At 41.0% G+C, this 27,149-nt stretch overlaps 1 protein-coding gene across 1 annotated transcript; it reads right to left on the bottom strand.

The window, feature by feature from the left end:
- Window positions 1-4,120: 4,120 nt before the first annotated feature.
- wdr43 (WD repeat domain 43) lies at window positions 4,121-26,466 on the bottom strand. The gene is made up of 18 exons (XM_041253166.1): window positions 26,221-26,466; window positions 22,716-22,850; window positions 21,952-22,073; window positions 21,188-21,308; window positions 19,769-19,893; window positions 16,378-16,480; window positions 16,043-16,107; window positions 15,202-15,373; window positions 14,092-14,178; window positions 13,388-13,510; window positions 12,403-12,552; window positions 11,674-11,760; window positions 11,395-11,426; window positions 9,555-9,618; window positions 8,730-8,843; window positions 5,061-5,130; window positions 4,908-4,972; window positions 4,121-4,706 (listed from the first exon to the last, which is right to left on the bottom strand). Exons 1-18 carry the CDS (start codon window positions 26,425-26,427, stop codon window positions 4,554-4,556), a joined length of 1,995 nt encoding a protein of 664 aa, XP_041109100.1. The 5' UTR covers window positions 26,428-26,466; the 3' UTR covers window positions 4,121-4,553.
- Between the last annotated feature and the right edge of the window lie 683 nt (window positions 26,467-27,149).

The raw sequence follows: 27,149 nt of genomic DNA, 5'->3' as shown, positions 1-27,149 counted from the left end.
TAGATTTATATATGTGTCATTAAGTGGTAAACATGGAAAACATTAGACTCCAATTTAATCAATTGTTTATTCTTCAAATGACCATAATCATTACAATTTTGTTTGGCTAGGTACATGTTAAAATAAAATGACATTTATATAAACAAATACATGTTTTATCCCAGGGGATCCACTTAGCAGAATTGCCCTCTAGTTCGTCATCTCTAACTAGCAAGGTACACACAGCTATCTTTAATATCTACAGGCAGTGAATTCATTAGTGCCACACAGCCAAAAGAACAGTCGCTACAAGTTGTCACAAACAAGAGATCCCCTTTTAAAAGTTTACCATAATTCAAATGTAATAAAGCATAGTGAAAAGCATAGAGCGGTATGGTAAATTAAATTTAAAAACATGGCAAACCATGGTAAACTATGGTAAACTATGGTAAATGTAGAGCATAACCTTAGGGAAAGCTGCCGAATTACTGTGCAAATTTACTGTGGTGAACTTTTAGAAAGCAATGCTCGGTTGATCAGATCCGAATATACTGCACCTGTCCCTCAGCTAAAACTGCTGACCAATGATACAAGAATCAACCAGACCATTGAAAAACATTAACCAAAAGAAAAGCTAAAAGTAACTAACCTTTTTCTATCACAAACCCGGGTGTTGCGCTCCCAGCTTCTCAGCCCTGGTCATGCTGAATTCCTGCTCTGATTTAGCACAACATAAGCACTACAGAGACATGTGATAAGGACTAGAACAACTCGGGGTCTCGCTCTCTCTCTCTCTCTCTGTATGTATATCCTAGTCATGACCTATTGTAATGGGGTAGAAAGGGAACCTGGCCGGCAGGGTAAACAAACAGTAGGTGTATCTTGAAGGTAGGGAGATCAAACATTGCTGCTTAGCAACTTAATATTAAGAAAATGTTAAGAAGCTGATTGGGGGAGCTGGGTTGTGGAGGGGGTGGGATTAGCTTCCAGGGTAAGGGAGAGGAGGTGGGGGAAGACAGGAACAAAAGAAAAGTTTGAGAATGAGAAAAGGCCATTCGGCCCATCAAGGCTCTTCTCTTGTTTGCACACCATTTTCCCCTACGAGGTGGGACTCAATTAAAAGCACTGAATCTAGTGTTTTTTAAATGTTCTCATTGAGAGCCTTCTATTTCACCTGCTAGGCTATTCCATGCATTTATAACTGTGTAAAAAAAGTGCTTCCTACCTTCTGTTCTAAACTTACTTTCACTCAGCATCCACTTATACCCTGTTGTTCTTCTGCCTGTGCTGAATGTGAAGTAGGGTCTTGAGTTAACTTTATCTAGACCATTCATGATTTTAAAGAGTTCAATCAAGTGCCCTTTTTCCCTTATTCTTTGGCTGAAGAGATTGAATTATTTTAACCTGTCCTCATAGCTCATGTCATGAACTCCTGGGATTAGCCTAGTTGCCCTTCTCTGTACCTTCTTGAGAATGCAACTTTTTTTGTAGGGAACTAGAGCATTGTATAATCTTAGCATAACCTCTCTGTACTTGTATTCCATGCTTTATCGCATTATAGCCTAACATTCTATTGGCCTTTTTAATTGTCTTACCACATTGGTGAGTTACTTTCAATGACTCCACTATAACCCCCATTTCCATCCTGTTCATTTTGTACTTATAACATTGATTTTTACACCCAATATGCTATACTTTACATTTCTTAACATTTAAATTAATTTGCCACAAGTTTGCCCAGTTATAGAGAAGGTCAAAATCTCTTTGAATTAGCTGGGCTATGGATTCAGAGTCCACTACTAACCCAACTAACCCCAATCATTTGCAAATTTGACAATCTTGGGAGGGGGACAGGATCAGCAATTCATCTCACTGTTCCACAAAATGCTGTCCACGCTGCATTAACAGGTAAGCTGTTAATGTAGCCCAATTGAAAACCAACAAACCACCAGCTCAGACCCAGAAGAGCCCGTGTTGGAATTGCTGGAATTTCCAGCGTTGACTCTTTTGTAAGCAAACGTGCCCGTTCCAAAGGGGCTTCCAATTTAGTTGCATAAATGTTCTACTTTCAAACAGAGTTAACAAAGAAACAGCAACGTACCTGTAACTCAGCTGTCAGCTCCTTGGCTGCATCAACGCATCTCTCATGATTAACTATCTGCTAAGAAAGGGGCCCACACAGAACTGGGGGGCAGGGGCGACAGTGCTGTTGCTACTTGCTACCATGACAACAGGTTTCCACAATGACAAATCATTTCCCTGGCTGACCCGGGATGAATGAATGCAGAGTACTCTTGTAGGAAATAGGCTTTCTAAATGGATTCCTGTGGCAGCTTCCCATTCAGAGACATTAGACGTGGTATCGCAAACTTCTACCTTTACGTTGGTCTCCATCAGGCAAGCCCACAACTGTACAGCATGTGATAATCAATCCTGTCACATTCATATTGCATTTTTTGTGAGCTTGTCAGTTTTATTAGACATTCTGCTGGATCAGTCCAAGTACAGTACCCCCCTTGTTTAGTTTTTAAACTGTTTCCCTCCTGCTCACCAATACCCTTTACAGTTGCCCTGAATTGGACTTAAGCCCATTTTGTGTGTAAAAAAAAGAAATCTTAAGGTTTCAGTTTCCTATTTACTGTGAGAAGAGAAAGGACATAAATTGTGAATGATGTTAAAACTGGATTTAAAAAGTTTCTCTGATTTGACATTGCTCTGTATTCATTTGGTCACTGTTAACTGCTAAAGCTAACAACTGTCACTTAGCCTTGCAGTTCAGCTTTATTCATAACCAGGCTTCGGTGCTGCTTCTAGGGTAGCTTGTTTCACGACACTCACCCTGTGCCCGTATCAGATACCAATAGAGGCTAGATGCTCATACACAATGGTGCAGCATGGAATTGAAAGGTTTGTGGAAACAATGCGTAATGGTAGGCCAGCAGGATGCAAGTGTTGTGGATACAAGGTAATACTGATTCAAGACTGTGGCTTTGGCTGTGAGAACAGAAGTTAACCAATACTTCAAGTGCAACACAAACACAAGAACCATAGGACACAACTGGAAATGAAGACTTAGTACAGAGGCAAGGAGACACTTCACAGTGGTGAGGGTATGGATTGGGTTACATAGTCGTGTTGGTGCTGAAGCATAGGGATCTATCAAGACAAAAAATTTAATTTCTTGTGCCCCCACCACAAAAAAAAAAAAAAAAAAAAAAAAAAAAAAAAAAAAAAAAGTCAGCTACTTTGAACCAGAGACACATAGATGGGCTAAAAGGCCAACTCTCATTTGTAAATTCTCATACACAGTGAAAATACTAATTTCAGGGGGATTTCCTAACACCGCCTAGTGGACATACACTTTAATTACACTATTGGCACAAAAGACAGTACAACTCCAGGACAGTAAAGCACCAGTTACACAATATCAGGGCTGCATGCTTAAAATCACTTTCCTGCCACAAAGACAGCGATTCCCCCTCAAGCCTCAGCCACTGCAAGATTAACTACAAAACGTGCCCAGAACGGAAGTTTAAGACGTTCGTGTACATCGTCATCTACACCTTCTGTCACTTTTACTGTTTCTGGGGAGGGTGGTTAAGGTGTAATACAGGGAGCAGAGGCAGTGGATGCACACAGATGGTTCCTTCGTCAGAATAAGCATCTTCACCACACAGAGGAGGTGTACACATTAGGTTAAGGTTGCAATCCAGCTCAGTCGTATTTCATTTTGATATTTATTAATATTCTATTGTGCTGATTTTAAATAACTTTCAGATCTTTTACTATATAATTGAAAGTGTTTGCGTCGTTGCAAATTCAGATTTGTATGAGTTGTTATAATTTATAAAAGGGACAATGCACATCTTGGCAAACGTAAGAAAAGTTTTTTACTTTATAAAGCAAACATCCTCTTGGGAATTACTCCATTATATATCAAATGGGCAAGTACCGGTACAGTGCTTAGTTAAACTGCAGGTTAGATCGTAATTAATTTCCCATCGCAAGCTTACCTCCTTGTTCAGTGTTATCCCTGTACATGCTGACTAGTATTGATTTAGGAGTGGTGGCCTCTTTGGCACTATACAAAGTCTTTTTAAAATACATGACTGAATAAATCAACACACACACTCCGTGGAAATTCGGTTTACAGAATCTTTTTTTTCTGTGTTTAATTCTGAAGTCTTTGTTTCTCTGCCAGAACAGCACTAAAACCTACATTATACAAACATTGTGCTGTACAAACAAATAGTCAAGATTTACATAGGGCTGGCTATGTAGAAAAAAAAGATTAAAGAAGTCTGGATGAATGGAGTTGATCCTCTGATCCCTTTCAGCTCCTTGCCTTCTCACATTGGGGGTGCGGGGAGCGCTAGTCTTTAGTCTCCAGAGAACACAGGGGTTCCTCTCCCCAGGTAAAGCAGCCCATCCTCTGCTCCACTTATCAGAACAGCGCCCCCCAAAGGCAGTCTTGGGCAGGAGCACCAGCAAAACTGGCACATTGATTTCATTTTTATTTTGTATAAAACTTTGAAAATAAAACAAAACAAAAAAAGTTATATATATGTATTTCCTCATTCCTCCTCGCTCTCGTTGTCTGGTTCCAGGTCTGAATCTCCATTGAGTTTATTTTCTATGTTCATCTCCTCGTCACTGTGCTCCTCCCCATCCCCTTCCTCTTTCTTTGACCATCCCGAAACTTCCTTTACCTCCTCTTCCTCCCAGTGCTAAAAGGAAGAACACACATCCACATTCACCTTGGACAACCTTTTTACCATCCACAATTAAAAAAAAATAAATCTCAGCCCCCAACAATTGTTTTTATTTAAGCAGTTACTTTCATATTTGACATTACTGGTAAATTTAAATATACAGCGATGTACAACCTTATCAAGAATCACAGCAAGATCTTCAAGGGGTCAACTTACATCAGAGTCTTCCTCCTCAGCCAACATCTCATCTCCTGATCCCTCCTCTTCCTCTTCTGAAGAATCTGCAGAATGAAATTGTCATGCCGATCAGAAATTGACAAATGTTTTCAGGTCAGTTTTGGCATCAGAAACAAACAACCCAACCCTCACCTTCCTCATAGACGAGTTTGGCTGTCTGGTCCAATTCTGCGACACTCTGTGACTTGTCAATAGCTGCAATCTGCGAGGGGAGAGGAGGAAAGGAGAGGGCTTGAGAGCAGACGGGTCAGAAAACAAAAGAAAAAATACCAAGACTCTCAGAAATTGAACACCCTGCAAAACAGAATCTCCGCTTCCTCAAAATCTGGCAGCAGGTTCCCAAGATATAGCCTTCAATAATCTGGGGGCAGGATCTTTATAATTCAGAGTGTGGAATAACAAATATGATGAAAGGTGGCAAGGAGAGAAAGTACACATCCCTCCAAACTGGATGAACGAGCAAGGAGACTGGTCAGAGAGGCTACCAAGACGCCAATACCAACATTGCAAGAACTACAGGCTTTTACGGCCAAGACTGGTCAAAGTGTGCATGTGACAACAATATCCCAAGTACTCCACAAATCTGGCCTGTATGGTACGGTGGCAAGAAAGAAGCCATTACTCAAGAAAACACACCTTGAATCCCGTTTAAATATGCAAAAAAATTAAAAAAAAAAAAAAAAAACACCTCAGGAGATTCTGAGCCATGTGGCAAAAAGTTGGTCTGACAAAACTAAAATGGAACTTTCTGGCCTAAATGCAAAGTGTTATGTTTGGCGCAAACGCAACACAGCGCATCACCCAAAGAACACCATCCCATTTCTCGTCGGCAGGGACAGGGGCACTTGTCAGGATAGAAGCGAAAATGAATGTAGCAAAAGTACAGAGAAGTCCTTGAGGAAAACCTGCTGTCCTCTGCATGAAAGCTGAAACTGGGACGAAAGTTCACCTTTCAGCATGACAACGACCCAAAACCCACTGCCAATGCTACACTGGAGTGGCTAAGGAACAAAAAGGAAAATGTCCTTGAGTGGCCCAGTCAGAGCCCCGACCTAAATCCAATCGAAAATTTGTGGCATGACTTGAAGATTGCTGTCCAAATATTGTCAAATATTGTTAAATCATGGTCAAATATTGCTAAATCTAGAGACCTATCCCAACAAACTCACTGCTGTAATTGCTGCCAAAAGTGCTTCCACCAAGTATTAACTCAGGGGGGTGGAGACTTTCAGTTTTATATTTTTAATATATAATTTCTCAATAAAAACTATTTTCCCCTTAACAGCGTGGAGTATAGTGTGTAGATAAGTGGACAAAATCCTCATTTAAATGTATGAAACTGAGGCACTGTCAACAAAATGAAAAAAGTTCAAGGGGGTGTAGACGTTCTATAGGCACTGTACATACATACACACACAGTTAGTCAAAAGTTGAATTACCCCAACGGAAAATCATAATTTCTATAAATTTCTCAAACTAAAAAATCACAGGAAATATCTTTTGTAGCAAGTTTTGCTTTTGTGTATGAGGGGTAAAAAATTACAACAAATGGGCCTAGATGTCTACAATTTGTATTTCAGAAAATTCTTTTTTGGCAAAACTCCAAAAATGCTAATTCAAAATGATGCATACCCGACAAGGAAAATTAAAATGAAAATAGCTAGTTGAGGCACCTTTAGCAAAAATAACCTTTTAAATGATTCGGATATTTGTCAATGAGCTTTTGACATGATTCTTTAACCATTCTTCAATGCAAAACTGTTCCAGTTCATTCACATTCCAAAGACTTCTCTTGGGCACAGCCTTCAACTCATACCAAAGATCCTCAAATCGGATTTTGATCGGAACTTTGACTAGGCCATTCCAAAACCTTGATTTTATTCTTCTTTAACCACTCTGAAGTAGATTTTGATACGTGTCAAATTTGATGCGATTTGTGATCGTTGCTGTATTGGAACGTCCAGATGTGCTTTAACCCTTTGCTGTCCATTTATTCAGCGCTTGTCAGGTCCAATTTATTTTCACATGCGCGGGTTAAAAATTTCCCCCAGAGTAAAACAGGTTTAAAAGGCACTGAATCGCAAAAAATAAAAAAACTCAGTACTGTATCTACAGCCAAACCACACCCCTTGTTTGGTGCATTTTTTACATACCTCTTTATAGTCGTGCATATTGATAAATCCTCTCCTGATCACTCGTTTTATCACCAAACTCCTCAATAATGCGATGCAAGTCATTATTTTATTACTATAACATCTCAAAAAGCTCTGCAAATGTCTGATATTCTGAGCCATGGATGCAGAAGCAGCTACCTCCTTTGTTATGTCTGTGTTATCTCTAACACATGGGGCTATGAGAAACTTTTTTTTGGTTTCATTCGGCTGGAGACCTGTGCTTTACGTCTTTTTGATGTCGGACAGGGTCCAACATTGGACTGGAAAGGGAAAATTGTAATGTTGGACCTGGTCCAACATAGGGCCATAAAGGGTTAATCCATGTTTTGTAGCCGAAGGTTTCAGATGATTGGCCAGTATCTTTTTATGCTATGGAATCCATTTTACAATGTATTGGAACTTAACTTCCTGTGCCGTTACAGGAAAAAATAGTCCCATAGAAGGATATTAACACCTACATGCTTGACAGGTCATCTTTGTTTTACAGGCATAGTTTTCTTTGTATGCCTAACCAGACTTTCTAGAAACGGAACGACTATCAGCGTGACCAAACACCTCGATTTGTTTCATCACTCCACAAAACCTTTGACCAGAACTCATATCCATAATTCAGATGCTGTTTGGAAACTTCCTAAGAGTGGCTTTTTGAGACCTTCACCGTGCAATACTCGCCCCGTGATTGAAATGGAAACCCCAGTCCCGACTGCAGCCAATTCACTCTGAATATCTTTGGCAGTCAATCCCAGATTGTTATTAACCTTCCTCACAATTCTACTTTTTCTTGGTGAAAGAACCTTTTTTCTTCCAGACCGAGAGAGTGTTATTACAGTACCATGAGTCTTGTACTTCTTGAATAGAAACAACAGTTGAAATTGGGACACTCAGATGATTGAAAATCTTCTTGTATCCTCCTCCAGCTTCAAGACAAGAAATAATTTTCTTGTCTAAGGTCTTCAGATAGCTCTTAACTTTTTCCCATATTGACTTACTGGTAATGACAGCAGTCAACCTATGCCTAACCCTTCTATACAAAAAGAATGTTCACCTACAATCCAGCATTTTCTAGAATTAGGTTCTGCATTATCATATTGAAATTTCTAGCACCTCAAAGACCATACTATCATAGTATCAGAAGGTATGAATACTTTTGCAAAATAATTACTTTAATAAATTATTGTAGACTATCTATTTCTTGTCACTTTCTTCCTCATCCACAAAAGCAAAACTTTTGCTACAAAAGATTTTTCCTAAAATTCTTGGTTTGTTTGAGAAATTTATAGAAATAATTTCCATTGGGGTATGTGAACTTTTGAATACACCTATATATATATATATATATGTTTTCTAAATGTAGAGCTGTTTTATTGCCAATATAGTATTTTACTTTAAGTGTGTTCTTAGTTTGCTTGTGCAAGTGGCTGGAAGATTTGCAGAATGTTTGATGGAAGAGAGGAGCAGTCAGTGTGCACTTAACATTATGCTCAACATTGCGTATGTTTTTTCCAAATGCTCTATACTCTGTATAAACGGAATAGTATTTTTCCCCCAATCTTGACAACGCCTTGGCAATCGTTTAATCGTTTCTGTACAGTTTAAAAACATAATGCTGGTGTTATCGGAGCCTCACCTGTGTGATGAGCAGGTAGAGCTTCCCGTGGAGCCGGGACAGCTTGTGAAACATCTTGACTCTGCTCTCTATCATGTGATACAGCACTCCCAGCTGGGACATCAGGCTCGGCAACTGCAACGGCAAGCACGGTGACAAAACAGCACACACCAGAGCATGTGCAACGACAAGCAGTGTAACTTCAGTATGTTGGATAAACACCATTCAAGAAACTGGACAGTTTAAAAATTAGCTAGATTTCATAGACTAAGCTCATTTTAGTGAAGCAGTCAAATGGCAAGGATGTTTCTAGTGTACATGACAACTTTGGCTAAAAACATTCCTTTTCCCACAGTTTAAACTTCAAAAGACAATATGCTTACTCCTTTATTCTCGCTTCCTCCCTTTTCAACTATAGTTGTATTGCCTTGTGAGTGAAACAGCTCAGGATGTTTTGAAGTTGCATTAAGTTAGAAAAGTGGGCCACACAAACCACACACACACACCAGAGTATGTGCATACAAACCAGATATCCCCCTACTTCAAACTGCACAATACAGTTTCCAGCTGGATTGCATAGCAGTTTGACCCAAACCTGGTCTCACTGAGAGTTTAATAAGATACAGTTTGAGCTTTTTCTTCATTACAGTGAAAGCTCACAGGAGGTGCTGAAGGCAAGACCTACACTCTTACCTTTAGTCTCCCACCAATGATTGAAAAGGCCTTTGTGGCAGCCAACTAGACACACTTTTTAATGCTTTTCAGTAGAGAACACATTGCTATGAACCTTGCTGAACTCAAAGGAGTCAGACTAATGCAGAAGGAGGAAAGAGACGGCAGACTCACCGTTGATAGATAGGAGGCATGGAATGTGAAGACAGCCTTCAGCCATCGGACCATCAACACCCCGCTATATATGAGAAACAGAGAGAGAGAGAGACAGGGACCGCATCAATATCAGAGGCACAGCACTGCTAAACCTGGAGTACGCAAGTGAGTAATACGGGCTGTCAATCACAGTTAACTTCTACAATTAAACGCATTCATTTCTTTGGAGACTGACTTAACTCGCGTTAAACCGCACTCCTCTGTCTTGCCCCTCTTAGCACACCGTAATTCATTCCGTGGCACCATTAATACACTCAAGTGCATGCAACGCAGGGAGTGCAGTCGGCATTAGCACTGAAAGCTAGTCATGCAACTGCATTGTGGAGCAAAGCACAAACACAACATATGAAACCGTACACTTAGAAATTCAGCATCACTGCAAACCTATGAACCAAGTCAAGTATGATAATATAACACACACACGCCGTCTATTAAAAGAAACTTAACGCATTTATTTTCGAAAAAAAAGTATATAAATGGACATTGACAAAATGTTTTTGGTTTCTTTTTAAAATCACTAATCATTCATCTTTAACCATGACACACTTGAGTGGCTGACTGAAGTATATGCACTTAATCACCTAATTAGTGAGAAAGTTGATTGGACACTGGATATGGAGTGATTTCAGCTCTTCAATAAAAGCAATAAAGAATCAATAGACCAATGGTGCAGCTGTATCTTGTATTGCTATATTTTGTAAATATTTAGGAATTTCTTTATAATCCACATTTTACTTTATATATCTACTTTATTAAGTACAATTAGTTTTGTTGAAGGTGAAAAACAAAAAATATGATTTCCCAAAGATATCCCGTTTAAAAAAAAAAAAAAAAGCTGACGACCGTAGTTGTATGTATGGTACAGAAGCTGTACAGCATTTTGTTTCACTATTTTTGAAAATAAGTTTAGAATTTTTATTTTCTGCATTTCTCTTTACATTAACATAATAAAGGTCAAGGATAAGAAATTTGGTAGAATTTTGTGTTTTTGAGGGTGTTAGTTAAGGGTACCGTACCCGTGGTTTAGATCCATTTGCTTCAAATCATCAGAAATTCGGGCATAAACTTTCTCATTTCTGACACCTTCAGATCTTTCTGAGCACTTCTACCTGCCCACAGAGAAACCAGAGCCTGCACTTCCTCAGCGTCCCAAGGCTGTACTTTTCTGTCATCACACCCGCTGCCCAGCATGTTTGTTGTTTGTTTTTCTGGTGTGCACTGACTGATGCAATTTAATGACGAAAATCCTTAACCTCGCACCTCGTCCCTGGCCCGGCTTGGCGCCAGATTCAGGTGTCTCGTCAGGCCAGAGTTTCACAGTTGAGTTCTTGCTCAGCTCAACAAATAGCCAGTGGAGAACCACCAGTACCCATACCATACCAAACCCTCACCCTCACGGGTCGGGTGTGTCAGTGGAGAAGGGGTAACAGAACGACCAGGGACCTATGCGCTTAGCAGATCTTGACGATAAGGTCTAAGACCATGTAAGGCCTTATGTAACAAGAACTACTTTAAAATAAGAATAGCATCAGCAATAAAGTAAACTTGAATGAGATGGATGCAGAAATTGTATCAAATATGTGATTAAAACCACAATTTACTAAGACTAAAATGTTTTAAAATCGCAAGATAATTTTTTATTATTTTTTTAAATCGCCTGACAGCCTACATACACACACAATAATACTAATAAGCCCCCAAATTCTACTCCAGTAGCACAGATGGGATTTAAATAGCAGTCTCTTCAATGCAGCATTATAAATGGGGAACACTAATAATCAAAAGTACAAAAACTCACCTATATGGATGGCCTTGCATTCTCTTTGTGAGCTAAAATGGAAGAAAAAAAATATTTAAAACCAACATTAATAAAAAAAATATCACAATTCCAGTGCTAAGTACATATTTTACAAATTATTTTGAAGCAAACATGTGTGTGTTTGGCGAATGCACGCAGCTGTTCTTACCAGCCAAATGTCACCATGACCTGACCGATCCTCAGTTTTCAGGTCCATCTCTTGCACACTACAGCACTGTACAACATTCTACATGTAGAGCTGGATGAGGCAGAGCTTACCTCCTGCACCAAGGGCAGCACAGCAGGGATTGGTAACCTGGCAACAGTCTTCTTTATCAACACCTCCTTTCTCGTCTGAAACACTTTCTGTGATAAAGAAACACAGACTTAGGTTAGGCACAGATCAGTCCACAAAACACTAGTGATAAATTTACAGATATTGTACAGTTTCCTCCCCTGCCTCCCTGAGCGGATGAGCTCCCCTCAAAGGACAACTCTGTACAGTAGAATGTGTGTAGTATATTATGCAGTTACCTTTGCATGATACCTCTGATAGTCATTTATAACATTGTTATATGAATTGCCACCGAACGCATTCAAGCAGAACACTTGTCGCAGCAGTATTAAGTCTTGCAAGCCCTGTTTTGTGTGTCATTAATTGGCATGTTTTTTCGTCTCTCTTTACATCACCATTTTAATTGGATGTACTGAATACAACTAATATGTTTGCCCTTCGTCTGTATAAACCCTTTATTTAAGTCAGATGTACACTCAAGATAAGTGTACACAGTCCAGTCAGCAAGACCACTGTTTAAATTTTCAATGTATTTTAAAATAAATTTCAATATAGGTTAGCAGTTTCAGATAAACTTTCTTTCGTTTAGTTCTTACGCCTCCGTTAAGATGATCCCAGATACTCTCGATTGTATCTCTTGGTAAACACTAATCTTTGGTTCTGCGGTATACATGACTGTTAATGAAGTATCGCAGCTGTTCTGAGAGACTCACGTTGAGGATGTTGCTGTCACTGCTCTCCAAGCCCTGGACCAGCAGCACTGCAAAGCTGTCTGTCTGGAGAGGGAGACCCCCCTTGTGGACCTCCTTGCGTCCTTCTGTCGGGGATAAATCAATCACACCGAGGCGCTCCTCGATGGACATCTGCACAGAGAGAAGGAGCCACAGGGTTAGAACAGGTGGGGGAAGAGAAGGTGACACTAGCGGCCACCTAACGCATTTACCCCCTTAACACACAGCTTGGTTAAAAGAACTACAATTCTTGGATTTTGGGAATACGCTTGCTGTTTTAGAGAATAAGGACGGCCTATGTAATTCTCAATGCAGTTTAGCTTTCTTGCATTATTCAATTAACCCTTTGCTTTCCTGTGTCAGACCAGGTCCAACATTACAATTTTCCCTTTCCAGTCCGATGCCGGACCCTGTCCGACATCAAAAAGACATGAAGCACAGGTCTCTAGTCGTTTTTTTTTCAATGGCCGAATGAAGCCATAGCCCCATGCACTACAGAGATAACAGACAAAGGAGATTGCTGCTTCTGTATGCAGCGCTCAAACAATACGACAGACATTTGGACAGCTTTTTGAGATGTTATAGTAGTAAAATAAATGACTTGGATCGCATTATTGAGGTGATAAAACAAGTACTCTGGAGAGGATTTATCAGTATGCACGTCTATATGAGGTATGTGAAATACAGCGAACAAGGGGTGGGGCTTGGCTGAAGATACAATACTGAGTGTCTTTTTGCGATTCAATGCCTTTTAAACCTGTTCTACTCTGCAAAAAAAAAAATTTTAAACAGTGCATGTAAAATAAACAGCATGTGTGAAAATAAATTGGGCATGACGCACCTGACAAATGCTGAATAAATGGACTGCAAAGGGTTAATGTGGGCTTATGGTGGGAAAGAAACATCAATACACACTGCTTTGGTAAAGTTTAAAAAAATAAACAAATAAATCAATCATGGTACGTACTTCTTTGGTGTCAGAACCTGGTTTCCTCTTTATTTCCAGGGGCGTAGATTTGATGGGTGCACTGTGCCCAGGAAGTCCTGGCACCAGGAGCTTGGCATCAGCTTTAACTGTGGGTGTCTTCACCTGCAGGAGTGAAGGGGGTGCTTGGGTAAAAGAAACCCTACAGAGGTCACACAAACCACAGCACACCGCTCCGGTATCGTGTAATACAGCATGAACACTGCCTTCAGAGCCTGTTCTACTCCTTTTTAATACACCAGAACGCGAGACCCCTGTAACACCAGAGTAACTAGACCGATTGACGCATCCCTTATACCTGCACGTTTGCAGTGCAATAGTCAGAAAACTAAAAACACAAGAATACCTTTACAGGTGGTAGGGGAGAACTATTAGGAGCTTATTTAAAAAAAAAAAAAAAAAAAAAAAAAAAGTTTGGAGAAAATATGACTTCTGTCGATATTTTTGTCTTTTCCGTTCTCCATTGACCATAACACATACAAAACTGCAATTGATTGACGGGTAACTGACCCTGGTATGTTTGGCCAGTGTTGTGTGATATATATGGTTTGGTGAAGAGACCATGTATGTTTTTATGTATCTTTTGACACCGGGGTGTTCTGAAACATTTAGCACAAGAGTCATCAGGTAATTTAAATTTCGATGAAGGATTCAGTGCCCTTGGCTGGGTGGGGGAGCTGAGTTACCTTGGTGAAAGTGGTCTCGGTGCGGAATGTCAGCGAGGCCTGGATATCCCTCACCAAACACACATGAGTCTCGCCAGCATTCAGAGTCTGAAAAATAAGAAACACACCATGACAGACCCGCCACAGACTCAGCACGCCAGCAACCAAACGGTCCAGTCCAGGGACAGTTAGGCACACAGCTGTCTCAATAATCTTGCCTTTAACACCCATACAACCCTGGACCTCTCCTCAATTGTGACAGCCAATAATTAAACAAGAGTTGAACACACAAACTGCCAGTTAGAGGCTCCCGAGTGGCGCAACCAGTAAAGGCTCCGAGAGGTGGCTGCATGGTGGGTCAGCAGCATGAAGAAAAAAAAAAAAAGCCTCCGACGACACACGCTTCAGAGGACAGCGTGTATTTGTCTTCGCCGCTCCCGAGTCAGCGCGGGGGTGGTAGCGGCATGCCAAGCCTAAAAATAAATGGCTATTCTAAATTGGGAGAATTGATAAAAAATGTTTTAAAAAAAAAAAAAAAACACACACCACAAAATTGCCTACTACTAAAAAAAAAAAAAAATTTAGGGTACCCAACCTTTCTTGGCTGCTTTTTTTTTAACATTGGAATGGATGAAACCGCTGTGCAATAGGAGTCTTATTTCCGTTCCGGAGAAAGCCATTCAAATCAACAGTCCTCTGCTGAATAGACATTTTACTAAGAACCATATACGTTCACACCAAGCATTCGAGATATTAACGTCTTCAGGTTTAAGAAATTGAAATAGTCCGATGCCTATATTTTTTTTAAACCAGATTAACACTTCTCTACCAGTAGTACTGACATATATCCACTAGATTTGCAGATTTGTTTTTATTGCTAACTCATCTTTTTATTAAGTTTGCAATCATTGAGTGGTTCAAATATTACTTGCCATAGACATATGATGAAGGCTAGATCAGTCAAATTAATGTTATACAACAGACTCTGAATAAAATCACCTTAACAAAGAAAGCACATTTGAATAGTTACATAATAATACTCAAGAACCACTCAGAATTACTGTCAACTTCTTAAACGAACAGTAATACATTAAAAATCAAAAGCTACAGTTTAGCGATCAGAGTACTCACAGTGCGTTCGATAACAGGCTGCAAGCCGCTCCCATAGGCCAGGAGGAGGGCCTGTTTGTCCATAGTCAGGGCGGCAGCCAGGATAGGGACTGGCCGAGGCAAACCGTCACCAACTGAACCAGGAGAGGCAACCTGCACCGAGCACGAGGGGGAGAGGGGCTTCTTACAGCGACTAAGGAGAGAGGGTAGAGACGCACAGTCAGAGAGGGGTTTCTTAGTGACCGAGGAGAAAGGCGCACACAGGTCATGAAAGAGGGAGAGGGGTTTCTTAGTGACCGAGGAGAAAGGCGCACACAGGTCACGAGAGAGGGAGAGGGGTTTCTTAGTGACTGAGGAGAAAGGCGCACACAGGTCATGAGAGAGGGAGAGGGGTTTCTTAGTGACCGAGGAGAAAGGCGCACACAGGTCACGAGAGAGGGAGAGGGGTTTCTTAGTGACTGAGGAGAAAGGCGCACACAGGTCACGAGAGAGGGAGAGGGGTTTCTTAGTGACAGAGAGACACAGTCAGAGAGAGGGAGAGGGGTTTATTAGTGACCGAGGAGAGAGACACAGTCAGAGAGAGGGAGAGGGGTTTATTAGTGACCGAGGAGAGAGGGGAGAGAGAGAAAGAGGCAGAGCGAGAGCCTGCACTGTGCAGGAGGTGGCAGTGATTGGTAGGAAAGACAGTGAGAGGGGGGGGCAGGAGAGTAGAGCACAACACTTGCATTGTAAAAAAAGATATTGCATCGCCGGTGTGTAATCAAACCTTTTATTGTCATAAGATCATTGTTAGAACATAAATCCACTCGCTGAGCTTTAGAAACAAGTCTTAAATCCAAAACGAGAAACACAAAGCACTCACCCATTGAGGACATGCTCATAGAGGTGCATCTGGCCATCCTTGCACACCACCACCAACTTCACCGCCTGAGAGAGAGAGAGAGAGAGAGAGAGAGAGAGGAGCCATTAGCAGGAGCTCTCACCCCGCTTTTAGTGGTAACCCTTTTTATTCTGAGTTCATCTGCAGGTGCAGTTTAGGTTACAACTTCCTGAATAAATATTCAACAGATAAGATTATTACAAAAATACAAATGTACACAGCAGTGGCACATGCTTCCAGACCCAGACGTATTTAAAAGGGACCCTACTGGAAGAGCAATAGCCCAGTGTCTCAAGCCCATCACCCTCCCGCCTCACCTCATCTTTGCTCTGGGACACAGCCAGGTCCACATAGATGGGTTCATCTGTCAGGGTGAAGGACAGCACGGCATTCTTATCCTTCCCGTCCGACCGCACCTGCCTAAGGAAAGAGAGACAGCGAGCTGGGCAGTGAGACACAGTCTGAGCAAGAGAACACCACACACCACTGCACAGACAGGGAGAAATATGTCAAAAGCCTTAACCGCTACAGTGAGTTTGCATCCTATTTTTGTAAAATTTAAGTCACTGCTATAAGAAGCTTTGCAAAATCAATGTTTAGTTTTCTTAAGCATGCCAGTAAATACTTTGTGAACACTGCCCACAGTGTGAACCAGAGAACACCACAGACAGGGAGAGAGACATCAACAAAAACAAGAGCATGAGATACAGCCTGAACCAGCAATCACAACACAGACAGCGAGGCGGCCTGAACTAACTGCAGTTCCCAGACTGTTGAAGCAATGTGGAATAGTTTAACGTTATTTTTTTAGGGTGGGGGGGTTTAACTCCAAAATGCGCAGATTAAAGTTACTAAACTATAAACTAGGTAAGTAATTAACACTAACATATTCCTAATTCGTTTCAAGCCTGCCTCTCTAATTAAAATGAATATTCTTCCCCATATTAATTTTTTTAAGCTCCATGCTCCCTCTTTCTCCCCCTCCCGGGTACCGAGACAAATTGCACACTAACATCTAGATTTTTATGGAGAGAAAGAAGTCTACATATTAAATGTTCCACTCTACAGCAGAAAAAATTCAGGAGATCTATCTGAAAATTTGAAATTGTACTTCTGATCATTTGTATTGTGTCCACTTACTGTCTGGTTTGACCCCAATGCTCCTGTCTCATGGCAATTTCTAGAAGAAAAATTGGAATCTCCATACAGACTACAAAAGACTTTTGCTTTACTCAAACATTCCTCTCAGGCATTGTAGATTACATTTTGGCCTCAAAGACACACAAAACTCCAACTAAAATGGCTCTCACTCACTTATGTTTCTTAACTTAGCGCTCTTATCTGGTGGTTTTCCCTTCTCTTTCCCCAAACTGGAGAGAAATACACACTCAATACACAATACACACTCTTGCTGACATTTGCGATTCTGGTTATCTTCACACATTCCAAGATTTACAAGTGCTGCATAATCTGCCAGGTCCTTCCTTTTATTATTTTTTACCTTTGCCTTCGTTCAGCAATGCGTGCCTATGGGGTCCCCTGGGGGACTGCATTATCATTCATCCACTTCACAATATGTTTGACACGGGAGGCAAAGCAAAGGGGCTGGTTTCTTTGCTACAGCTTTACCTTTTAAAAACTTTGTAGAAATCTTTAGCAGTTAACACTATCTGGAGTAGCGATCTAGCTTCCTTATATGGAGATTAGTTGGGAAACTACTTGGAATAATCACAACTCTAACCACCAACTGATTTTCATTTTCATTAGGACATACTTGACCCCTTTCAGACGCTTTCAAACGAAGCCCGCCCCTAGTCCTGTGAGCTTGCTTTGCCCCCAGGGAGCCCTGGGCACCTTTTTGAATATGGTTTGGGTGTGTCCGGTTGTAGTTATATTTTGTGATCCGGTATCAACTTTTTCCACTATATTTGGAAAGGTAATCCCTTGCTCTTGGTTCTCTTATTGAATGAGACGATTCATCATGTATTGATGCATCGCGATACTTCACAACACAATACACCTTTATGTATTATGATACACACTTGAAATGAGTAGCTTACAACAGACAAAAACATGAGAATTACTTAATAAAAAGTTATACTACTTTAAAAACAATAATAACACCACCACCCAAATAAGTGTTTTTTCTGCATTCCATTGCTAACAAGCAAGGAATACTGACACTGTACGACAGGCATCAGAACAGGCTGCAGAAACTCTACATGGCCAATGGGAGTTGAGACAGTGGTGATTCTGGCCAATGGGAGTGTAGAGGAGGCGGAGACAGCCTGCCTTGTTTGTTGTGGACAGAGAGGAATCAGGAAAAAGAAACTTGCTGATATGGCTAATTCTACCAAAGTTACTAGTTTTTGTATGCAAATGCTATATATTTGTCTCCTTTTGTGAGAGTATTTTATTTCATATAATCTAAATTAATTGTATTAACTTAATGCTGAAAAACTTCATATTTAGATTTTTCTAAAGAAACACACAAAGTCTGTACGTTTAATAGTTAAACACATTGCTTAGTGTTTTTTTTTCCCTCTCTCTGTGGTAAGGAGATTTGGTTAATTCAGCTAAAATCGATATCCTAGGAACTCTGACATACTGCTTTGTCTTTAAATTCAAACTAGTGTTTTACTATTTTGTGGGAAATAAATATAATTTATTTTGAACTGAATCTGTGTGTTAGAATTGAAAATGTAATTATTTTCAAGTCCGTGAAGTACAAATTAGTTTTTCCATTAGTATCGCGATTAGTATTGTGGCTTGTGTATCGTGACACATATCGTATCGTGACCTTGGTGCATCGTCTCACTCCCACTGAATAACAATTCATCTCTTGACTTAACACCACAGCAGAAATGTATCTGGCTAGCTGGCCTCACTGCAGCAAAGAAGATGGTAGCTGTGCACTGGCAGCCTCTGCTCTCCCTTCCCTGGCTCCAATGGATTCTAACTTCCCTTGATATTTGCTTAGAACTTTCTACCGCTTGGATTCACTGTGCCATGGAGGTAACGGTTCAGGCCTGGGAAACTATGGCAGTTCTTATCACACCTCTGTTAAACTGGGTTTGACTTGGCTCCCTGAGGTTCTTGTGGGGGGGTTGTGGGAGGGAGGGGGGGAGCGGGTGAAAATAGTAAAAATGAAGAGTTCATGTGTTCATGTTTTTTGTTGTATGTGTGTTGTTCTGTGTACTTGCAATAAAAAAACATTTGATCACAAAAAAAAAGGAAGAAAACTTTTGTTTCATGCATTTAATGTTAAACTCACTCAGAAGTTGTTTTGTCTGCAGAAGTTTATTTGGGTTTCGTCTTAGTTTTGTTTTGGGTACTTGTTTTTTGTCGTTGGGCTACACAGCACAGTAAAAACCCTCCTGATTTTTGAAATGCGCCTGTTTGAGCTGCCACTGAAAGCAATACGTCCAGTGACAGACACAAAAAGAAAGGGTTAACAAACACATTGGAAATGCCATGGATGGAAGCTGCCTATAGCTCAACCCCCACCAGACATTGCAGCTTAAACTATTAAGATTTAGCTCATGGACTATACAGGCTTTATCACTAGGGCGGAGTTACAACTCCTGCTCTCTTCTTAAAAAGCAGTGTCACTTATTTAAAAGTGAGCATTACAAAACCCTCCGCTGTACCAGGCTGGCCGCCCACAGGTAGTATGAGCCTGCTGCTCATGGCTGGGCTGGTCCTTACCAGACACTGAGCAGGCGGTCGTGTGCAGCTCCTGACAGGAAGTAGAGCCCCTCCGTATCGTGGGTCGGGGGTCTCATGGTGGTGAAGCAGAGTGTGGACACTGCCGTGGCATGACCTGTGAACCGCTGAGAAAGGGAGAGAAGGAGGCATACTAGATTAGAAAACACAAAATAATTGTCATTAAACTCAGGTGTCCTGTAATATACATACGCGTGGATAAATGTGCCTGGGATCTGCAAAAATCTACAAAAACAATTTTAAAAAATTTCACCTTACTTTGGCAATTTATTTCTCTTATTGTACGATAAGTACTCACTTTTACCTTTCTACATTTCACTTGAGTGTTGGGATCTACAAATTAAAAATTGTGCTTTTGGCCAATTTACTTTTGCTGTGCCAATACCCTGAAAACACGTAAACTATCCTTGCTGTATAGAGTCTCTCTGGCAGTTGACTTGGCGCGAGGAACTACCATTCCTCTCAAAACCTGTCTTACATTTCACAATACGTACAAACAGACGTGTTTTTTTTTTTTTTTAATGATTCACTGCTGCAAGTCGTTCTTTTGAATTACAGTCTTTTGTTTCAGTGCGGCAAAATATGTTTGCTGGGATTCCCAAAGTAGCTGCCTCAGGAGAACACAGTTTACAGAATCCTTCTGCTGTTCATACCGAGAACTGAATCCTCGGACAATTGAAGTGACATATGAACGGGGTGCGGACAAATGCTATTAAATATTCAAATACAGCAATTTTTTAAAGAATGAAAAAAAATTTGAACGGTGCGATCGATCTCCTGAAGATAAGATTAAAAACATTAATTTACTTTGCACCTAGCTAGATAAGATGACAAATGCCAAAATGGCTTTCCAACAAACACTCTCAATTCAAAAATTCATACAGAATATCTACCAATTTTCCCGTGACACAGCTCTGCTCACCACTGGCCTGTGGGAGGTGATGCAGCCTACGGAAACCATTTCACAAATATTTATTTTGTTCTTTTTTTTGGTCATGGCTATGTTGAACAGATGCACCACCCTCACAAGCAACTACTCCTCCCAGTGGCATGTACTCAAAGTACACCCAAGAATCACCCTCCATTTGCAGTCTCACCTCAAGTAGTGTTCCTCTGCATCAGAAGTATCAGTTTCCAGAATTTCAGTGCAGTCAGAGACATTGCACATTCTACGTCACCACTGTTAATGGTTTGAATAAGAACCAATTTCTGTTTTTTTCATGAAACATTGGCCTAAGGACGACACAGTTTTCAGTCCACTAAATGAACGATCGTATTGTGAAATAGAGGGAGAAGTGTGGTTGCTGAAGTGCTCTGCGAGACTGTGTGGAGCTGTGACATCCTGGATAGATAGGAAGGGAGTAGTGATGTGGGGTGGGGTGTCAGTGGGGAGGTACTCACCCGATACACCTCCTTGGTCTCCAGGTCCCACATCTTGATGGTCTGCCCAGCGGACAGCAGCATCTTCCCATCAGGACTGAGGCACAGGCAGCTCACCGCACACTTGTCTGCCTTCCACTTGCTACAGCGCAGACAGGAACCAGAGCACAGCGGTCAGGATACTTCAGAGTCAATGCACCCAGGTCTGCTAGTTTGCAAGTGATCGAACTGGAAAGCCTTGGGCACTGCACCCAAAAGCAGTGTGAGAGCAATGTGGATCCCTGCCATTTGTTGTTTAGGTTGAGGACTTTCCTTTTAAAATTGTATCTGTCACAGCAACATATTACTTGTAATGGTAACTAGTTACAGTTAATCAATTCAGACACCATTTACATTTTACAAAGACTTTTTGGGCATCAAGCTGGAGCTCAAAATATCAAAAGGATCCAGCTCTCAAACCAACTTGTTCCCTCCTCTGATGCCATTTTCTAGCATGATTTCCAATTGCACTACTCCCCAACACTGCCCACTATCTACCAGCTGGTGGGACACAGCTACGTTTAGAGCATTTTACATCATTGTGGATTTAACCTTGACTGAACCAACCATCTGTGGTTATCACCACAAAACAAGTAGTACAATCAAGATCAGATTCTGGTACTGTAAAATGCTCCAAAAAAAGGGAGAATTTTCATAAACTGCTCGGGTCATTTCTTAATGTAGCCAACATAATGTAGCCACGCTGCTCTTTCTTGACTCCTTCACTAGCTATGGTTAATACTCACCATTTCACTTTGCCAGTCTGTAGGTCCCACTCCACTATGTGAGAGTCGTCAGAGCAGCTGTATAGACAGTTGTTCTCCGGGTGCCACCGGACACAGTTCACTTTACTGTCGTGACCACCATCCTGATGGGAAAAAAAGAAATTCAATTAAATAAAGTTAACAGGGTCTGCTAGCAACTATGTCTTCTAATAAAGTGACACCTTCAGGCAACTTGAAAATAAAGCAATGAACTGGTCCATCTGCAAAATACAAATTAAAATACCCCATCACCATCACTGTGCCCTGTGCTTTTGTGTTAATGACCTTACTGGTGGACCCCCGGAACCTGGTCCCTACTCCTCTCTCGTCCCGTCCACTCCCCTCAGTGCCAGGACAGTGCATCCTACTCCCTTCTCCCCTATCCTCATTCCATCCCATCCGCTCCGCTCCCCTCTCAGTGCCAGGACAATGTCTCCTACTCCCTATTCCCCTCTAGGTGCCAGGACAGCCCCTCCCTACTCCCCTCTCATCCTACCCATCCAATCCGCTCCCCGCAGTGCCAGGACAGTGCTTCCTACTCCCCTCAGTGCCAGGGCAGTGCTTCCTACTTTCTACTCCCCTCTCATCCCACCCATCCAATCTGCTCCCCTCAGTGCCAGGACAGTGCTTCCTACTTTCTACTCCCCTCTCATCCCACCCATCCAATCCGCTCCCCTCTCAGTTGCAGGACAGTGCCTCCTACTCCCCTGCCCTTGGAGGGTAAGGACAGTGCCCGGAGCTCTTACCAGCTTGCTATGTAGCTGTCCCTTAACTGTGCTGTACAAGAGGACAGTGCCTGCTGCAGTGCCCAGTGCCAGCAGGTCCAGCTGGTCACTGTGCGGAGCACCCTCCGACTTCCGTTTCTTCCGCTGAGGGCCGTCCTGAGAGACACAAGGCAGGGAAAGGGTTAACGAATATCCAGTCTGAGTGTCAATGCTTCAGGATGGTAAGAAATGACAGGGAGGAAGCGCTTCTAAACGGGACAGTCTGGTCCAGGCTGCTGGAGCTTATCGGGGAGTTTATTACTATCAGAGATAAAGTAAATAGTAAGGGGGCTCCCAAGTGGCGCATCCAGTAAAGGCGCTCTGTGTGAGTGCAGGATGCACCCTGTGGCCTGGATGTCGCCGGTTCAAGTCTGGACTATGTGCGGTCGGCACACGCTTCAAAGGACAGCGTGTGTTCATCTTCACCGCTCCAGAGTCAGCTCAGGGGTGGTAGCGGTGAGCCGAGCATAAATAAATAATACTTGGCCATTTCAAATTGGGAGAAAATAAAATAACTGTCAACGACTAAATTAAAAAAAAAAAGTAAATAGTAAGGCAGATGTTTACAATGTGGCAAACTAACAGACAAAACAAAAACAAACCTGTTAAAGGATCACCATCTGCAAAGTGAAAGCCAAACTATCAGCACAACTAAGAAGTTGGGGTTTATTTAAAAAAGTTCACTGGAAAATTTAAAAAGTGCTTAAAAGTTCAACTTCCTTAAATACAAATAAAATATCCAGAAAAGCAAAAGTATTTTTTATTACAAAAACAAGTACTCTTAAATAATATTTGCAAACATTTAGTTTTGGCAGCAACTAATTAATTCTGGAATGAGAAATGTTTAGATGGCTGAATAGCAAATACGATAGTGCTGACATATCTGAACACTCAAATGAATACTTTTTTTTTTACACGTATTCGGACACAAAAAAATCAGTTGTTCGTATTCACTACAAATTATAAAAATACGTTGCACTTACTTACCGCCTCATCAGAATTTAGAGCGAGCAAGAATCTCATGGGACAGAAAGCAAGCACGTCATTCTGAAATGCCTCACTTAAACAGTGCCCAACTTCCTGCAAATGTTGTGGAGCAATTTTTATATAGACTGATTATATATTTTTTGTTGCAACTTTATTATGCGGAATGTAATAAACCAAAACAGCGAGTCCCCCGTCCCCCCCTTTTACAAACGTCATTTCCACTTTTGTTTTATTTGAAGTGTTTCAAATTAAATTTCAGTTTTCGTTTGCTTGTTCAACTACAAAAAGTAAACCTTGAGTCATTACTTTATGCAAATGTGGCGATGGCCACTGTTTATTGTGAAGAAACGGCAAGAAATTAAAAAAAAAAAAAAATTATTTCAACTTGTAACTGGACATATTTCCTTCAAAAAGACTAAAGTCTACAATAAAGGAGTTGCAAACTTTAATGTAATTTAATTTCAATGAAAAAGGGTATGAGAGCAAAGTGACTATCTGATTTGAGTTGTATGCACCTGCTGGTCCCATGAAATCAGTGTGATTGGAAAGTGAAGGCATTCCAGGAACAGGCCAATATTAGACTAGAACCCTAACATATGGAAGTTTGATCAACACATTGTCATGGTTCTGCCAGTAGTGATTACCTAATACCTACTTCCTGACAGTGTGCAGTAAGTATCAATAAAAGCAATACTATATACTTCAAAAGCCTTTATAGCCACAAATGTAATTTATAATACAAAAAGGGAAAACAATCCTGGTCCTTAACCCTGTGTCATGCTACATATTTCCACCTGCATTTAAGGGGAGACAGGGAGGTACAGGCTAAAAACCATGTATAATTAATACACAGAACTAGTGCGTTTTGTTTAGCTTTTCTATTAAGCATGGGGCGTGGGGTGGGCGGGATGAAGGGCAACTTAACATACAGTAGACGCTAGGTGCAACAAAATTGCACTGTTAATGCCAACTAGATACACTGCATAAACAAGCCATAGACTGTACATAAGTGGAAAGATGGGCCGATTTTTACTAATACTTCTCAAACAAAAGCAGTAGTTACGGTATGTACACGTTTAATAGCAGATATGTACACAACTTCAGCTCCTGTCCACGCTATGCCTTTAAACCAGCTTAAAATTGCTAAATATGGTTTGCGTCCACACTACGCAGCGTTTAATGCCCTGCTCGAGACCACCTCTGGGGGTAGTTTCCAGTTCTATTTAGATCGCTTCAGGTAGTGCGGTTCATCAGAAATGTGGACGCTGTAATACCAAACTACATTTCTTGTGTATCCTCTAATATCTTAAAATACTCAGAACAGGCGCCTTAAGTACTTGCTGTCCGGACTGTTAACTAGTGGTTTAAACAGCAAAAGCACAACGTTAAATTAGGCGACTGCAAAAATGAAATGCGAGTTAAAAGTAGGATCGGAGATTAACAAATCACGTCATTTGTCAGCTCTGTTTGATATAAAATTGAGAACCAGAATTAGGTTTAGGCAAGATGTGACTGTAGAAGCAAAAGATTGTTCTGTAATTAACAGCTTCCTCTGAGTTTAATTATGAAACAGAATCAGCTAAATTTGTTTAAAAGGGATGTCACCTGATTAAAAAATGAAACCCGAAAACTTCATGCCCTACTTGTATGTGTTCGTATTTACATAGTTTATTTTTTTTTTAGCAATATAGACCTCTGTTAAAATAAAACACAGTGCATGGTGGGATACTGTCGTATTAATTTCCACTGTTCATTGCGCTGCTGGGAACTGTAATCGAACTATTTTAATAGTGTGTACACCCATTACGCCCGACTAATCATGAAACGGTACTTCAGCGTGAACGCTTGAGCTGGATTAATCAGAACGGGTTCGAGTACTGTTCTCGAAAACTGTTCTGTAGTGTGGCCAGGGCCAAGTTTACAAATACAGCAGGTTGGGTAGCTGGTTCCAGCTTGCGCTCAAAACGTAGCCAGTAAACACTTAAACCACAGTAGCAATTCTGCTCCAAAAAAATTCAGGATTTGCTACTTTTTTTCCAACAATGATGCGCTAGCGCCCGAGATACAGACAAACACTGCTTAACATCATGTTCGTGAGTTATTACAAAATAGTACAAAAATCACTAACAATTCACAACAGACCATATCTACATTCAAATTGATGATCGACCTGGTTTAATTTGAGGTTTGTATTTCAGGTGTGTTTTATCTGGATTTAGATAAGATCGACAGCCTTGTGCTGTTTTAGTCAACAGCATGGGGAGCTGCCATCACATGGGGCTGCTACCATGTGGGTTCCACGCAGCGTGTGAAACTATCGTTTACGCCAAATTCTGTACAGAAAAACTGAAATGTCCGCCCGTTTACATGATAAATCGCTAACCAAGTAATCCAGTGTTCCGATCGCAGTACAGCAAACTGTTAAATTCATCCACAGACCAATTTTAAACATATTTGATGACTAGGCCCGACGAGTTACATGATCATCACATTACTTTACCTTGATTGTCCTGCACGGTCCCCAAGCTAAGCAGGTACAAGTGGCACTCAAATGGGCTGAAGGCACGTATTCCTGATACAAAGTGTTGCTTAGTGTGTCCCAGAGCCGGAGCCTGCCGTCCTGCGTGGACAAGGCAAGATACTGATGTGATCTGGGGGAAAAGGCGCAGGGAGAAATCAAAGCACAACTACCTCCGTCTGACGCCATTGCTTTGCCGCTGTGTCTGGTGAGAAAGAGAGAGCGACGTGGGGGAGAAGGAGACACGTGTTATCCACGAAGGAGCAGGCGCGCTTGCACTTGTGAAGACCAGCCAGCTGATTTGCTAGGGAGGCGGAAGGCGGGGTTCGATGGATCGGGGACGGAGTTATGATTATGCTGTTACTCTAGAGAAAGTGCATTCTTTAACAGGCACAGGAAAAGAGACGCTCAAGTTTTGTAGTGGTACTAATAATAATATTACAGAAAATTTTGATCCGGGGGCACCAGAATTAAAGAATGATGGTGTGAATCTTCTACGCCACAATAAATTCTGTAGAACAAAAAGAATGAACAGCTTCTCCCAACACGAGTCGTTTTTTTTTTTTTCTCTCTCTCTCTGTAGTAATTAAATACAGTATTTATTATTATCAGCGCTAAAAATAATGAATGGAGCTAATAACTAGAAGCAGCATATATTTGTTTTGACCTTGTTCACTTTTATTATCAAAGCGACCATTATAAGGGTGTCATCATAAACAATTTTTTTCTGAACAAAATAAGAGGTTATTTATGAAAAGCTGACAAGTACTACTGAGTTGTGGTTTATATTATTGTCCTGCCCCCTTTATTAAATAACTGGAATATATTACCTATCACATTCCTACAAATCAGCTACAACTGACTCCCTATTTACAATATTTAGCCACTAGATGCTTTCAAAACAAAGCTAA

The sequence above is a fragment of the Polyodon spathula genome, chromosome 6 (genome assembly GCF_017654505.1).
Source record: "Polyodon spathula isolate WHYD16114869_AA chromosome 6, ASM1765450v1, whole genome shotgun sequence".
Taxonomy (NCBI): Eukaryota; Metazoa; Chordata; class Actinopteri; order Acipenseriformes; family Polyodontidae; genus Polyodon; species Polyodon spathula.
This window is presented reverse-complemented; position numbering and strand designations above follow the sequence as displayed.